General features: G+C 48.0%; 1 protein-coding gene and 1 long non-coding RNA gene across 3 annotated transcripts; one reads left to right on the plus strand and one right to left on the minus strand.

Annotated features, from left to right (window-relative positions):
• Window positions 1-239: 239 nt before the first annotated feature.
• LOC118498075 lies at window positions 240-1,322 on the minus strand. Its single transcript, XR_004900602.1, has 2 exons — window positions 871-1,322; window positions 240-552 (listed from the first exon to the last, which is right to left on the minus strand). It is a non-coding gene; the product is annotated as an uncharacterized LOC118498075 (long non-coding RNA).
• Window positions 1,323-1,641: 319 nt separating this feature from the next.
• On the plus strand, window positions 1,642-12,606 carry SERTAD4 (SERTA domain containing 4). Of its 2 annotated transcripts, XM_028530944.2 has the most exons (5): window positions 1,655-1,780; window positions 6,107-6,304; window positions 6,769-6,960; window positions 8,152-8,267; window positions 10,090-12,606. In XM_028530944.2, the coding sequence occupies exons 3-5, from the start codon at window positions 6,786-6,788 to the stop codon at window positions 10,834-10,836; spliced, it is 1,038 nt and encodes a 345-aa protein (XP_028386745.1). In that variant the 5' UTR covers window positions 1,655-1,780; window positions 6,107-6,304; window positions 6,769-6,785; the 3' UTR covers window positions 10,837-12,606. The 2 variants fall into 2 exon arrangements, with proteins under 2 accessions (XP_028386746.1, XP_028386745.1); XM_028530945.2 differs by lacking the exon at window positions 6,107-6,304 and having other exon boundaries at window positions 1,642-1,780.
• The last annotated feature ends 2,345 nt before the right edge of the window (window positions 12,607-14,951 follow it).

A 14,951-nucleotide genomic window follows, 5' to 3' on the forward strand; every position in this document is an offset into this window, starting at 1 on the left:
TGAGCCAGTGAGATCCAATATGGTTCAGAAGAAAGCCAAGAGGAACGCCCAGCCCCAACTTCAGGTGCACAACCCTGAACTGTCTTTTGGAAAAAATGAAATACTGCTGGGGGAAGTCTGCGGAGTTCGTCTGTTTCAGTGTAATTGCCTCCTCTCAGCTTCCTAATACCCTTAAAACCTCTGAGAGTCTTTAATGTACAAAGTTCAACAAAAATACCTTCAAAGCAGATTAGTTCTAATTATAGTTAATATTTGTTTGCTGCTTTATTGAATAAACTGCATTTGCTTTTCTTTTTTAGAAAAAAGAAATTCACTTAACTGCATGTCAGTTGCCCAAATTTTAAGTGTACAAATGAAATGGAAAACATTTATTACACAAATTTAATTACAATTCTAAGAAATAAACATGCAAATCAGATAGAGTTCAATTTGCAGATGCTAATCCTCATCCTTGCTCTTGCTCCTCTCCTCTCCGGTTTTCAGTCTGTGCCTCTCCTGAACTCCCGGGGAGCCTGGCAGCCAGGGGTTTGGTTTTTCACAGTCGGAGGATCACTGTTTTAAAGAAGTGTTATATTTAGCACATCTGGCATAGTAGCAGTAAACAAACATTATAGTCTTTGTAACACTTTTGTGCAGGTGCCTTCCCCCTGATTTTATTAGGTCTATGCCTTCCAAGCCTCTGCGTTCATTACACCTGAAATGACCCATCTCGACTTCGGAGGGGTCCCTAGACAGAAGTTATGAATTAATGTTTCAAAAAACAAACTCCAATTGAGCCCAATATAGGGGAAAATTACTATTTGCAAAATAATGTGATTCCGGGGTGGTTTAAATTACATTCTCTTGACCAAGGACAACCTCCTTTATTACTTTTTTATTTCCTGGAGGTTTTCCCTGGAGGCTCCCCAGCCAGAAAGTGTTGCCAATTGAAGTTGCAGCAAGACCAAGGTTGCTTTTTTATACTCCTGCAGCTCCGGAGGGGACCGGGCGGGGGCGGGCGGCGAGGGGGGAGTAACTGCTCGGTCCTGCAAAGACATCTGTTTCTCATCTCCGTTTGCTGTGGCAAAGGAGAAGAAAGTCTTTTGCAGAGGGTGGGAACGCACAGATTTTTTTTTTTTTTTTAGTCACACGCACACACAACAACAACAAAACTAAACCAAATTTAAAAAGAGAGAAGACATCTCAGAAGGTTGCCGAGTGAATACATTATTCGGCTGGAGCCGAGCCCCCGGGGCTAGGGCGGGAGCCGGGAGCGCGTGGGGTCTGGGCTGCGGGCTGGAGCCGGGCCCGCGTGTCCCCGGGCACCGGGGGGAGGAGGAGGGGAAGGGAGGGCGGGAAGCAGGCAGGGGGCGGGCTGGGGTGGGGGTGAGGGGAAGGCGCCCCGTGTGCTGCCTGAGGAGCGGCGGCGGCGGCGGGAGCAGAGGGAGGGAGGGAGAGCGGGCGCGCTTGTCATGTTCCCTCTCTCACCCTGGGGGCATCCTGCACAACCTCTCCTCGGAAATCCACGGGGAAATGGCAAACAGGATTGACGGGTTTCACACGCTCCTCGCTAGACAGAGCCGCTCATTACCATAACCGTCTGCAGCGACGGCGGCGCGGCGCCCCAGTCGTGGCGGCGGGACCTGCCCGGACCCTCGCCCGCGGCGCACCAGCGGCCACCGCCGACCGGGCGGCCGGGCGGGACCCGCGCGACTGTGCACCGGCGGCCGGGCTGGCGCGGAGCCCGAGCGGACAGGGAGCAGCTGGAGCGCTGCGGCCGCCGCCTCCCGCTGACCCCGCGGTAAGAGCCGGGCTGGCCGTGGGCGGCGGGGGCGGAAGGGCCGAGGCCGATCCTCCGGCCTCTGCCTGCCAGGACCGGCACCCACGCGGCCTCCCGCGCGCCTCCGGGCACCGGGGCAGCGCCGGGGTCACCGAGTGGTTTCGCGCAGGCCAGAGCGGGGACGCGTGCGGCCAGGGCGCCGCTGGGCGCGGAGGTGGCAAGGGCCTGTCGCGGGACCGGAGTGCGCCGAGGCGCCTTTCCCTGGGCGGGAACCGCCGCCTCCCGGGCCGCTCCCGCGGCCGCCCGCGCGCGCCGAGCGCCGAGCCGAGTCCAGGGACAGGTGGAGGCGGCTGTTCGGGCGAGACCTCAGGGTCCTGGGTGGCTGCCTGTTCCCTTATCCCAGGGGACAACGGCCAGTAGGAGGGATGCCTCCGGGTCTGGACGCGGCGGCGCCTGGCAGGTGGGGAGGGAGGGGATGGCGGATGTCAGGAGCGCGCGTTTACTAGAAAAGGAATAGCTGCAGGAGCTGACACCTTCTGTCCCCGCCACCTCCGCCCGCGCACTCTCCTCCCCGGCAGCCGAGCCGCGCTGCGGGCGGCGGCGGCTCCTCTGTCCTCAGCTCACCTCCCGGGCGGGCTCCGCTGCTGCCCGCCGGGTCCACGCCTCCGCCCCTCTCCTCTTTTCCTCCCCTCCCGCCTCCTCGGCCCTCGCAACTTTCCCGAGTGTCCGGCTGGGGCGGCAGAGATGGGGTGTGGCGCTTGCGGGCGGGAGATGCGGCTGTGTCCCCGCAGTCCCAGCGCTACGGCCGCGCAGGGGCTCCCGCAGCCTCCGGCGCGGAGTCGGCTTGGCAGGGAGGGAGGAAGGGAGGGCCGGGCAGGATCGGCTGCGGGCTGGAGCGCAGACTGGGGCCAGCCTCGCCAGAGCCCAGCCAACCGCCCTGAGTCATTTCCTTGGAATCCTACCTTTGGTGTTTATTTCCCTTAGAAGGAAACTTGGTTTAAAAAAAAAGAATAAGAAAAGAAAGAATAATAATAGCTCTTATTCTTCAGGAGAGGCGCAGGACTCGGGCACCGTGGAAAGACAACTTGCCTTTGTTCCCAGACACTTGCGGTGTTGTTTACTTTCTCCTGCTGCCGGTGGCAGGCAGGGCTCTGCTCCGCACCCCAGAGAGGGGCTCGGAGGCTTAGGCCCCGACCCCCTGGGGGTGTGGCTGTTTGGGAGCCAGCATCCGATGGCTGCTGCCAGCCTGCCTGCAGGGAGTCGGTTCTCCAAACCTCGGACCCCAGGCTTGGGCCTGAGATGGGGAGACCTGGCGCCGGTGCTTGGACACCCAGGCACCCTCGCCACGCCCCCACCCCCCTCTAGCCCCCCAAGGCCCAGGACCTGCATTCCCAGCACCAGGGCCAGACTTAAATAAAGCTCTTGGTTCTCCACTGGGCTCTCCCAGGAGCTACTGTTGAGAAATATACTTCCCAGCACAGACAGGTGTACTGCCAGGGCTGGCAGGAAAGTGATGTCTGTCTATTCAGAAGGGTTCGAAGGATTGTATTCCGCGCCTCCAGCCTCTTCTCGACAGTTGGACCACCGCTACCCAGAGCTGGTCGAGCTGTTGAGATCTTATTAGGGACAATGTTGAGGTCTGGGCTTGGTTCCACCTGGGCAAGACATTTAAGGCTGGCAGTGTCAAAGGTGCTTTGCAAATAGCAGCTCTTTACTTCCTCGCCTTTCAGTATTGGAATCAGACTGCCACAATGCCCTTAATAAAAGGTTCTCCAATTTCCATGACAAATGTGGGAGGGCTGGGCAGAGAATGACCAGAGGCCCCTGCTAGATTCAAGGTGCCACTGAATCTGCAGCCACCCGGTTCAGTGTGCCAGCCACTCCTATTAGCATCATAATGGCTCCGAGAAAAAAGCAGCCCCACTCCTCTGGAAAAACCAAACTGCATAGAAACGCCTGGTAACTTTACTGTGAGCTTTGCTGGGAAAGCTTGACATTTGCGCCCTCGGCCTCCTGGGAATGCTTGAGGTGCCATTCCACTGCATCCACCTGGCTCACAGAACAGGCCCACAGGAGCCTGAGGAGGAAAGGTCAGAGCCTTCTTATTTTTTAAACACACTGGAGCACCAACCTCTCCTCCTCCTTCCTCTTCTTTTTTGGGTGTTTTTGGAACACCCTTTTTTTGAATCCTCTCACCTGTCATGTGACTCAAATTTTGCCATTAATATGCATCTTAGTGGCTATATGTAATACAGCATAGAAATCTGTGGATTTAAACTTCTGAATTCACTAGCAGAATTATGTAAATCTCTCCATACAGAGTACAATGATGGTTTAGATCTGCACATATAACACAAATAAAGAACCGTGTGAAACATTGGTGTGTAGCGCTGCACACTCCAGTTCTTCGTGAACCCTAAACTTGCCTTCTTAATTTGCTAACATCCCCAACTGTAAATTCTAGGTAGACTAGGAAGACTCAATTGCAAAATCTCCTCCCCACTCGCAAGTAATCTCAACTCATGTATATTTTATTCTCACTTATATAAATCACTGTGAAACTCGGCCTTCCAGGTTAAGATTTTGTGTGTAAAAGTTTCCAATTGAGGGAAAAAAAACAACTTACTGAAATTGAATATCATAAAGAAAAAAAACCCAGCCAAGATAAAAACCAATTCTGTGGTGTTTCAAGTTTGTGTATCAAGTTCAAGTGCTTAATGACAGAATTTTATGTACTGGAGACAATACTAGCAAAGAGAAACACTGAAATCCTTAACAGCCAAAAAAGCGACAACAATGCGTCCTTAAAACATAAACCAACTCTTACTAACATAAAACAGCACAGGGCCCACAGAACGTCCTCTTAAACAAAGGTAATTGCTGCGTGGGGCCTGCAGGGACCTTCTTGTTTTACTAAGGGGCATGGATTTGTCAACCTGCTTTGGTTTGGATGCAATAAAAAGTTCTTAGGCAAAACACTTGGATCTGATTCCCAGAATCCAGCACAAAAGGGAGGGTAAACTTCAAGCTGGAAAATAGCACTGCAGTCTCTAAGAGAGGGGTACTGCCTCAGAGAAAGCTCTGATTCCTGTGTTCCTGGCAATAGCACTTCCTGATACAATCGTCTTAAAATAGGTTAAGAATTTCAATTTGGACCGTTTCATGAGAGTCTTCCAGGGAATAAATTATCATGAGGTTGGATGCCTTGTTTGGATACCGAGTTGAGGGGGTGACAGACAGAATGGTGCAGTTTGTGCAATCGATGGAGTCTCAGTGTTTTGGCTGATGTCTCTAAGAGCAAAATTAATAACACGTGCCACCATCACTTTTCAGAGAATTAATCGAACCTCCTTTCTCCCCCTTTCTTGTAATGAGATTTTCTAATAAGCTTTGGCTGCTGCCTCTTTGGAGAGCATCTGACAAGGGAAGGGAAGGGGTAGGTGGTTTAGAAACCCAAATTCCAGCCACTGACCAGGACACCTCCCCTGTCTGTCAGAAGGCTTTGCGTCCTTCTTCAGGGAGGCTGGGATGGCATTCAGGATCCCGAAGAGAAGCCTGGTGAAGGATGGAGTTATTGCTGCCAAGAGCTGCTCTTAGCCAGAAGGACGTTGTCACTTTAATGAAGCTTTTTCCCCTGCCCCTGGTGTCTTTTACCTGGAAGTGGTCTCTTGTTATAACATGTAGGTAATACCAGCCTCCCAGGAGACAATAGGAGATTCACCCTTTCTCCAAAACATTACGAACTGTAGAATTTGGAGAAGAAAGCAAGAACTAGACCCTTCGTGCTCATAGGCAAGACAATCAAGCTGCAGAAAGCAGGTCCGACGTCACTCTTTGTGACAGTTCTTCAAACTGCAAAGTGACACGGGGGAGGTTTGGCTCTCCTGAAGGAATTGGCACTTAGTAAGGCGCTGAGGCTGCTCCGCTGTCCCCACTGGTCTATCTGTGGTCTCTAGGTCTTTCTGCTTTGGCGTCAGACCCTTTTATCCCTTGAACTCAATCTCGACCCTACCTCGAGCCCTACTTAGGATGATGAAGTGAGGACACTGCGGCCCACCTGGGTTGTGGAGGAGCCCAGGGCACATCACAGGGCGGAGGGGCTCCCTGTGTCCCTGGAGGCCCTGGGGAAGGATGTGAACTGGAGAGAAGGGCAGTGGTGTGTTGCCTCTTGGAAAGTTCCTGCCCTGTGTCTGGGCTTTGTAGTGTAGAGTTGCCGGCTGCCTCTGGCCCCCGAAACCCTGGCTCCTGTTTAATATTCTGCCTGCTCCGTTGATGTTGTGCTTGGCTCCTGTGGGACTGCAACTCACGGCTTGAAACTGGAGCCAATTTTCTGTCTTCATCTCTCAGTGTTTTGACTGGAGGCAGATCCAGTTCAGGCCGATCAGGGCTGGTGGAAACAACTACCAAGTGTGTCTCTGTCTGCTTCGCTTTGGGAGAAGAAAGTGGAGGGAGCCCCAGAATGTTGTAGAGGAACTGGCCCTGCGGAAACGAGAGGAGGAGGGGGCGGCGGAACAGACGAACCCGAGAGCATCAATAAGGATTCCGGTGGAGATTTCTGCCTCCCCTGCCCCTTCCCTTTGATTGATTAGCGGATTTCATCAAAGGAGACTCTCAGGGGATTGGCTGGAAAATTGATTGTGCCTTATTAATAGAAAGGAAGTGCGAGGGTTTTGGCCTTGCCTCCTAGCGGTACGTTTTCTGCAGCAAGGTCAGGAGGAAAATGTGTTTAGGAGGCAAAGCAGCTGTCTCGAAGAGGGCTGAGGGGAATCTGAGAACAATAAGAAATGGGGTTTTAAAGATCCGCCCATGAAATGCAGATTGCTGAACGCCGAGGCTGAGCTACTAGCAGCAAGAGAGTTTGCTGAGGGTTTCTTTGAAAAAATAATGAAATGTTTCAGGATGAAGGGGAGGACCGAGAAGTAAAAGTTTCCCAAATCAAAGGGGGGAAGGTGCCCAGGCCGTCATCACCTGGCTGCCTCCTGATTAGGGCTGTTTTTCTGTTTTTTCAGATCTGAGGCTGTCAGAGATGACTCTGGTTCTGTCCATGAATAGATTCTGCGAGCCCATTGTCTCGGAAGGAGCTGCTGAAATTCCAGGGTACCAGACACTATGGGAGGCTGACAGCTACGGAGGTCCCAGCCCCCCAGGGCCAGCCCAGGCTCCTCTGCAGGGAGACCGGGGAGCCGGCCCCCCGCTGGCAGGTACTGCTCTTGACCTTCCCCTGCTGCCCTCTGAGGCCAGACTGGTGGGAGGAGGTGGTGTCTGCAGCGCCTCTGGGAGCTGAGCCGGCTCCAGGGACTTTCCAGGCTGCCTGTGTGCCTCTCTTAAGTAAGCCCAGGGCCCCAGGGAGAGGACCAGAAGGGTATTTAAATTGCATTCATATCTGAGTCTGGACATGTGCTTCTGCTTTGTGTGTAAGTCCTGAGCCTGTATTTTTAAGAGAGCCAAACCAGATCGTGAAACTCTCAGTCTGGGTTTTGGTTTTCCACCCTGTGGAACTGCGTGGTTCTCAGAGCTAGACAAGCCCCAGTGGGCTTGACCATGAAACCTTCATCCCATGAGACAGTAAGGAATCTGCACTTGGGGCCGGCAGCTAGCTCTGTGTCTCTCCCTTTCATTAAGCACACAGTTGGCTCTGGTGTTGTAGGGGAAAGTGGCAAAGCTCAGAAAACAGAAATATGTTCTTTCTGATTCCGTAGTCTAATATTTTCAGGTAAGTTCCTTTGGATTTTTGTGCAGTGCGAGCAATTTTAAAAACCCTACAGTGCAAAACAAGTACCTCTGAAGTCTGTTTTGCTAAAAAGAATTAAAAGCTGTGGTCTTTAAAAATTAGACCCTACTTGAATTCACGGTTAACATGTTACATTTTTGAGAGCAAAAAGGACTTTGGTCAATATATATGTAAAATTTTATATTTTGAAAAAACAAATATTATAATTTCAATGTACAGGTAATTATTTCTTTCCTTAACTAGAGCAAATAATATTTTAAAGTTATATAATTATTAGTGCTTACAATTTAAAATGTATATATTTGAACAGTAGTGTTGATACCCTGGGATTTAATTAAACAATTTGAATAAATGCTAATATTATTTCAGAGTTGTTACACTCCTCCCCCTTATGAGTTTGCCTGTACAAAATATCTGAGTATTTAGTAAATGCTGAAAGATGTCATTTTTCCTCTGTAATTGTCTAGGAAGGCTGGCCTGGGTCACAGGATTCTGTATGATAGCAACTATTAAGACAAGTGTTTATTTTTAATCGCCACATGTACAGACAGATACAAAGAAAGCCAAGTTATCTTCTAGAAGGAAAGGGAAGAAAAGTATTTTGTTTGGAGAACCTCTGGCAAACCGCATGTCATTTGTCATATCTGATTTATTACTACAGGATCACATTTCAGGGGAATTTCAAACCCTTTAACAACATCCAAGATCGCATACTTTAAGAGGAAGTATGTGGAAGAAGAGGATTTTCACCCACCACTCAGCAGCTGTAGCCATAAAGTATGTTTTTTTAATAGTCATTATTTTTATTAAGAGTTTAAGATACTGAGTAACAGTTGCTTGATCCATTTCCAAAAATTAAACTGTTCCACCCAAGCAAGGAAAACGAGCTACTTCTCATCAGAGCCACATTAAGCGTTGTCGCTTTTTTGGGTCCTGTGTTATTTTTCACAAGGAGTTGAAGAAAGAGCCAGCAGGAGCTCCTCTCCCCAGAAATAACAAAATTAGATAATCCAACGAACATCTTTTATACAAATGATTTCATTTTTCTCATGTTGTGTTACGGGTATGGTCCGTCCTGGTTTGCACGCGTGCTGAATGCCCTTGCCCCTCCACGACGTGCGGCTGCCCTGAGCTCCGGCCAGCACCTGCGGCCAGTGCCACTGCTGCCCACGCCCACGAGGGGGTGGCGCCTGTGGGCTGGTCTCGCCCCCGCAGGGTTGGGCTCACTGTCCCTTAAATGTGTGCACAAAAGTAGAAGCATGCACTTTGTTGCACATTTATTACATGTGTTTAGTCTATTAAAATGTATCATCCATTCTCCAAAAAACACCAAAACTAACTTTTTTGTATATGTTATAAGATCATAACATATGGGAATCGGGAAAGTGTGTGCAAGAGTGAAACTGGCCATCTAAGCTTTTCGTATACCAGTTCTTATTCCCTATGGTTATCTTCCTTCAAAAACAAAAACAAAAAAAAATGCTGATTTAATCAACCCAGACCATAGTTGTCGGAAATTCAGACTTGATTTTTTGTTGTTTGACTCATCTTTCTCTCTGTCACTTCTTACCCACACCCCATTCACAGCCCCAGTCCTTTAGCTGTCACTTTGACCTTGCAGGTGCTGGTCTTTCCCCAGCAGGTGTAGTCCCTGCCTTTAGTCAGCCGCAGCTGGTTGAGTTCACAGCCCCTCAGGTTGTGCTGCCACTGGGCTTTTTTTATGAGCAGGAATAGCTGACCCCCAGGACGCAAGCCATTTCTTTCCTCTGTCGTCTGTGGCGGGGTCACAGCAGTTTTCCAGTTGCCACGGGATTTGTGCCAACATCCCACGGCGATGGTGCCACCCAGCTCAGGAGCGAGTCCTCTCCTTCCCTGTTGGCATCTCTTCTCCTGCTTGGCCCCAGAAGGATGCTACTTTGGCCCTTCTGATCCTTTCAGGTTCTGAGCTTTGCTCCTTATCATTGCCCCCTGTTGATCAGAGATAACTGCAAGTGTGAAACCCAGAGGCATGAGAAGAGGGGTCACACTGAAAGCCTGGCTCCTGTTCCTCGTGGCCAGGCCAGGCTCCAAAGGGTACTCACTCACTCTGATTTATTGACATGCAGTATATGAGTGTGTGTGTGTGTGTGTGTGTGTGTGTACGTATATTTGCATCACACGTAACAGCACAAGTATCATAAGAGTACAGCTTGATCAACTTCACAGAGTGAACATAGCTATGTCACTGGCATCCAGAGCCAGAAGCAATGTCACTAGAACCCCCCTCCATGTGCCTGCTTCTAGTCACTGCCTCTCTGCCCCCAAAGAAACCACTCTCTTGACCTCCAGCAACATAGGTCAGTGTTTTTTCCATGCCCCTCACTGTGCCAGAAAGAGCCAACCACCTGCGCGGTCCCTGCGGAGGTCTGCACTGGGGACCATGCCCATGAGTCAGCAGGAGGGACTGCAGCAGCGCCCAGGACAACGTCTCTAAGTGAACCTGGGGGAAACGGGACCACAACATCCCCAGATCCAGAAACTGCCGAGAAAGAAGTATGTGGTCGTGGTATGTTTACATAGTCCAATTTCCTAAGCTTTCTCTTACTTTTTTGATTTCTAGACCATCTCAAGTTTTGAGGAACGAGCCCACATCCTTTACATGTCCTTAGAAAAGCTCAAGTTTATCGATGATCCTGAAGTGTACCTCCGGAGATCTGTCCTTATAAACAACTTGATGAAAAGGATCCACGGCGAAATTATCATGCAGAATAACTGGTGCTTTCCCGCCTGCTCGCTCAACGGCAGCCCCGCCCCGGAGTGGTTTCTGGCTCAGGACTGTCCGTACCGGAAACGACCGCGGATGGCCAAAGAGGAGTGCGAGAAGATCCACGCCTGCTGCTTTTACCAGGACTGTGGTGGTCACTACCTGAATTTACCCCTTTCTGTCAATGCTAACGTCGGAAGTGCCTCCGCCGCCGCCACCTCCTCCTCCTCCTCCTCGCCCCCTCTGCCTTTGCCGAGTTGTTCCCACCAGGTGGATTTTAACGTAGGCGGTGCACCAGTTTACAAGGGTGATGGCCAGATACCTGCCAGCGAAATCTTTGTCACTAATGTCAGGGCACTTGGTGTTCAGGAAAAGGCCAAATTAAGTGATGAGAAAGCAAATAGCGACGCCAGCAGGGATGGTCCCCCCCTCAGCCACGAACCCGTGGGAAGTGACCTTGCTTTTGAGTGCAAAGGCCAATTTTACGATTATTTTGAGACTGGCTATAATGAAAAAAACAGTGTAAGTGAGTCTTGGAAAAAGTCCTTAAGGAAAAAGGAGCCTTCGCCGAGTGGCAAACTGTGCTGCAGCAAAAGGAAGTGAATCGGGAGCGCCGCCGCACCACCGCTCCGACGCATGCGCAGCATGACCAGTTCGCGCTCGTCCCTTCCCTTCTGCGTGGGTTTCCAGTTTTGTGCGACTGAGACGATTATGCCGTGAACATGCCGTGTCGCTTTAACGCCTGGGGAGCAGATTGCGTAAAACATCTGTGTAGGAGTCATCAGCAAGCTACTTAGAAATGTGGCGGTTTTACCAAGAAAACAGTTGACTTGATGCTTAAAAGTCTATCTTCGTTTTCTTACAAGAAAGACCAGTAGATTAGACTGGGGGACAACGTGTCCTTGTGATATTGCCATTACCCCCAAAGAGCCTGTCACTAGCTAAGAAACTTCAGTGTTTGCAGTTAATTAGGTAGTTATTTGGTAAACAAATCCATATAGCCAGCAAAGGATGTCTGCTTCATCTATATGATACAGTATTTTTTTTTTTCTGAATAAAAGACTGAAGACAGGGAACTAGGTGAAATGGCTTCGTGGTGCTGTTAAGTCTTTGTATTTAACAGTCTTGTGTGACAGATGAAACGAGGATGTAAGGTAAACGGAACATACCTGTGTAGGGGCGGCAACCGGCGCTCTGCGCGGAGGGTACTCCCTGCAAGTTCCCGCTTGCCTGCCAGGGGTGTCCGAGGCTTTTAGAGACGTGTTATACAGGGCGATTTTTGGTGCCTTACTTTGTCTTAATTTTTGCCAATGTGAAAATTAAGGATAAATCAGAGTCACAGCAGGGATTTAACAAACAGGAAACAAAAAAAAAACACAGGGTGGATCAATATTGTTTGGAAACCGTTACTTCGAGCTGTTGCGTTCGACTTTTGATTCGACATCTCTATTCTTCCTTTATTTTTGATGCCCGATTGTTTTTGAATTTGGCATTTTTAGAAAGGGTTGGAGGAAACAATAGAGAGAGCTGTTGGAAACCAGCGCTAGCTGCTTGAGCTTTTCTATGGCAACGGTCTGTTGCTGGGGTTTGGGTTCTTTGGGTTTTGGGTCGTTTTGTTTGGTTTGGTTTTCTTGTCCAATGCAGTTCATGAACCAGTGGCATGCATTATATTTTAACCTGTTTTTGCATCATTTCACTCGTTTAGATTATAAAAGCATGTGGTTTTTTATATATAACTTTTGCTGTTGATTAAGAAGCACAATGTTAATAAATGATGTGGTGATCAATAAGGTTTTATCTTAAAGAATGTAAAGATTTTAGGTTTGGGAAAGTTATTTTGGAGAAATGGGACTCGGTCGGCCATAGCTACTATGTGTTGGGCGAACATTTTTCTCGGTAATTTCTCTAATTTATACGTTTGTAAGAGCGCTCAGAGTGCCCCTCTGACCCTCCTTCCTCCTGCTTCAGCCAACTCCTCCCGCGGAGCTGTGTTCCAATTTCCAAGGTGACTGGTGGACTTGGGCCTCCTTAAACCGTGCTGCACAAGAACCAAATGCCAAACGGAGGAAAGAAGTCAGTCCTCCCAGTTTCTCCAAGATAAAGCTTTTTTATTATTGCTATTAATATTAAATATAGGTCTCATTCATACAGTGTATGAGTAGGATCATCATTTGGACAATGTCCACAAGGACCAATTTTTAAAACATGTTCTTGTGTAATGGCTGAATAGTCTAGTAAGGTTTGTCCTTTATTTTCAATATTTGATAAACATTTGATGTTGAAAACTTAGATGATAGATGCTTGTATATGAATGTGTTGTTGTAATAAAGTGAGGTTTTCTTGATATATATTTATTAAAATGATCAAAATTCACTAAGATTGTCTTATTTTAATGATCATCGGCTGCATTTCTCTTTCCCATGGCTCTTTCTCCTTTAAAAAACTCAGAATGTCCAGAAACCATCCTGGGCAGCGGCTACGCAGGAGTTTTTCCTTGAAGAGATGACAGGGGTTTAAGAACCGTCCTAGTTTGTAGGTTTAGATTTCTGTGGATTAAGAGTCCAATGTTAGTAAATGATGTGATTGGGGGAACCAATAAGGTTTTATCTTAAAGAACCTAAAGACTTCAGTTTTTGCAAAGTGTCTGGGGAAAAAATAGCATAAAATGAATCTATAAATACTGAGTCCTAGTTCATTCCTGTAGGAAGTGTCAAGTTGTCAAGATGACCCACGCCTAAATGGTTAGAACAGCTACAGATGAATGCTAGTAGTATTCCATGCAATTCTCTATTAATGTTATTCTTAGAGGCTAATATTTTATTTGAAGAAAGGGGAAAGCTAGTTGGAAGCTAATTAATTTGTCAAATGTAGCATTCTTATTATGAGTGTAATACATAATAGAGATTTAAATATGAAAGAAAGGACCTATTCTTTTGCTTTGTAAAAGCCCAGCGTTACCAGATGTTTTTCTTAATGGCGGATCTGTAAGTGATGGAGCTGGTGATTTTCCACAGTGCTCACCTGAGCCGCGGGCTCACGCATCTGCTCAGTAGAACCCACTCGAGTTTCTCTGCAGTAGAAACAGTGCTTTTGAATCCAGCAGCATGAAAATTTGTAATTCTTAGTTGCCAAGTTTTGGTTTCTAGGATATTTCCAGCATACTAACAGGAATACTTTGTTGTCACCAAAACAAAAAAAAATTCATAAATTTCTATCTAAACGACAAAAACATTCCTGTTGTTGGTGTCAGAGCCTCAGAGCCTCCTGTGTGCCTGCGTTGTCATTTCTGCCCAGGAGGCAGTGAGTGCCCAGGAGATACCAAGCACAGTTTTGCCAGAATGTCCAGGGCGCCCCTTAGTACTAAGTGAAATGTCTGAACTCGGTTCTTCCATAGTTCAGCCTCAGAGAGCGGAAAAGCTAAGACACCCCCTCACCTCACACTGCTGTCTCCCCACTTGGAAGTAGCACCTTTTCTCATTGCTGTGCTCAGCTTTGAGGAAAGCCTGATGTGGCAGAATCCACCCTTTTAAAAGTTAAATGAGGAGAAATCTTCACTTAAGAAAATGGCCCCACTCCTCAAGAGTGCCTTTAATTGCTACTCCCCCAGGCATCTAGGTGCATGTCATTAGCCAGATCCTTAACCTTTGTCTCTGGTCCTTCCTCTGGAAAAGTGGGTGGTGTAGAAGATGGTCTGTCTGTAAAAGCACTTTAAAAGGACAAAGGTAATCATCATCGTATGCTTCCACTCTAAAATCCCTATTATTCTACACTTCACCTTGAAAGGGGTCCTGGAAACAAGATGGCAGGGGCAGGGACCTGGGAGAAAGGGAGGAAAGGTCAAGATAGTTGGCAGTGACTATGTGATAGTCAATCATTATGGTGAAGCATCTTTGGCATGCATGACCTTTTAAGACAATACAAACTGAGACCATTTTACATGCTACTCTGTTAAATAAATGCTGGAGCAAGTGAACCAAGGTATGTACTTTTAGAGCTCATAGACAACTCCCTCAAAGCATTGCTACCCACCCCTCCAATCATGAACTTGCATCACAGCTCCACTTGACAACTTCCTCTCCACGTATCAAGAGGAGGGCCCAGAACACCTTGCAGAAGACGTGGGCGTTGCCAAAGAGATGTTACCCTCAGTAAATACCAGACGAGGACATAAGGATTCTTATGCGACACAGCTAGGCTTTTTCTATTGCTCAAATGGTGAGCAGCAAATGTTTTTGAAAAGAACTGCTTGTTCCAACCCATTTTTAGGACAGTCCCTTAAACTTGAAGTCGCAGTTAAGGTGACCACATCCCTGCCAATTTCAAAAACACGGATTCTGCGTGGAATTAACAATGACGGTTTAAATTACATGATGAAAAGAATGAAATCACTACTTAGATAATGAAACAAATAATGTATGGTTTCCAGTAATGTATTTTCGAATAGCTTTGTTTTGATTCCGTGGTTTAAAATACGCTCATCGGGGGTCTTTTAAGTTACTACGTGATGCCCGCAGCACTTTCTTTGAGTTACGGTGGATAAGAAAGGTGTATTCTCTTCCCACAGCTAAAACTTCTCCCTTTTCTGTGATACAGCTACAAGACCTAGGGTCAAACAGTTACTAGTCTAAAGACTGTTTCCAACCCTGCGTACATGCTGTCTTTCAGCTAGGAGAACTCACTTAGGAAAAGCACTTGCAAAAATGTAAGTCATGAACACT

This window comes from Phyllostomus discolor, chromosome 14, assembly GCF_004126475.2.
Source record: "Phyllostomus discolor isolate MPI-MPIP mPhyDis1 chromosome 14, mPhyDis1.pri.v3, whole genome shotgun sequence".
Taxonomy (NCBI): Eukaryota; Metazoa; Chordata; class Mammalia; order Chiroptera; family Phyllostomidae; genus Phyllostomus; species Phyllostomus discolor.

What these genes read in the sequence shown, in the direction of transcription:
- SERTAD4 (XM_028530945.2), top strand. Translation starts at nt 6,786, where the DNA reads ATGACTCTGGTTCTGTCCATGAATAGATTCTGCGAGCCCATTGTCTCG. An exon ending in AGCCGGCCCCCCGCTGGCAG is followed by an intron (nt 6,961 to 8,151) that starts GTACTGCTCTTG and finishes TTATTACTACAG; the next exon opens with GATCACATTTCAGGGGAATT. An exon ending in TCAGCAGCTGTAGCCATAAA is followed by an intron (nt 8,268 to 10,089) that starts GTATGTTTTTTT and finishes TTTGATTTCTAG; the next exon opens with ACCATCTCAAGTTTTGAGGA.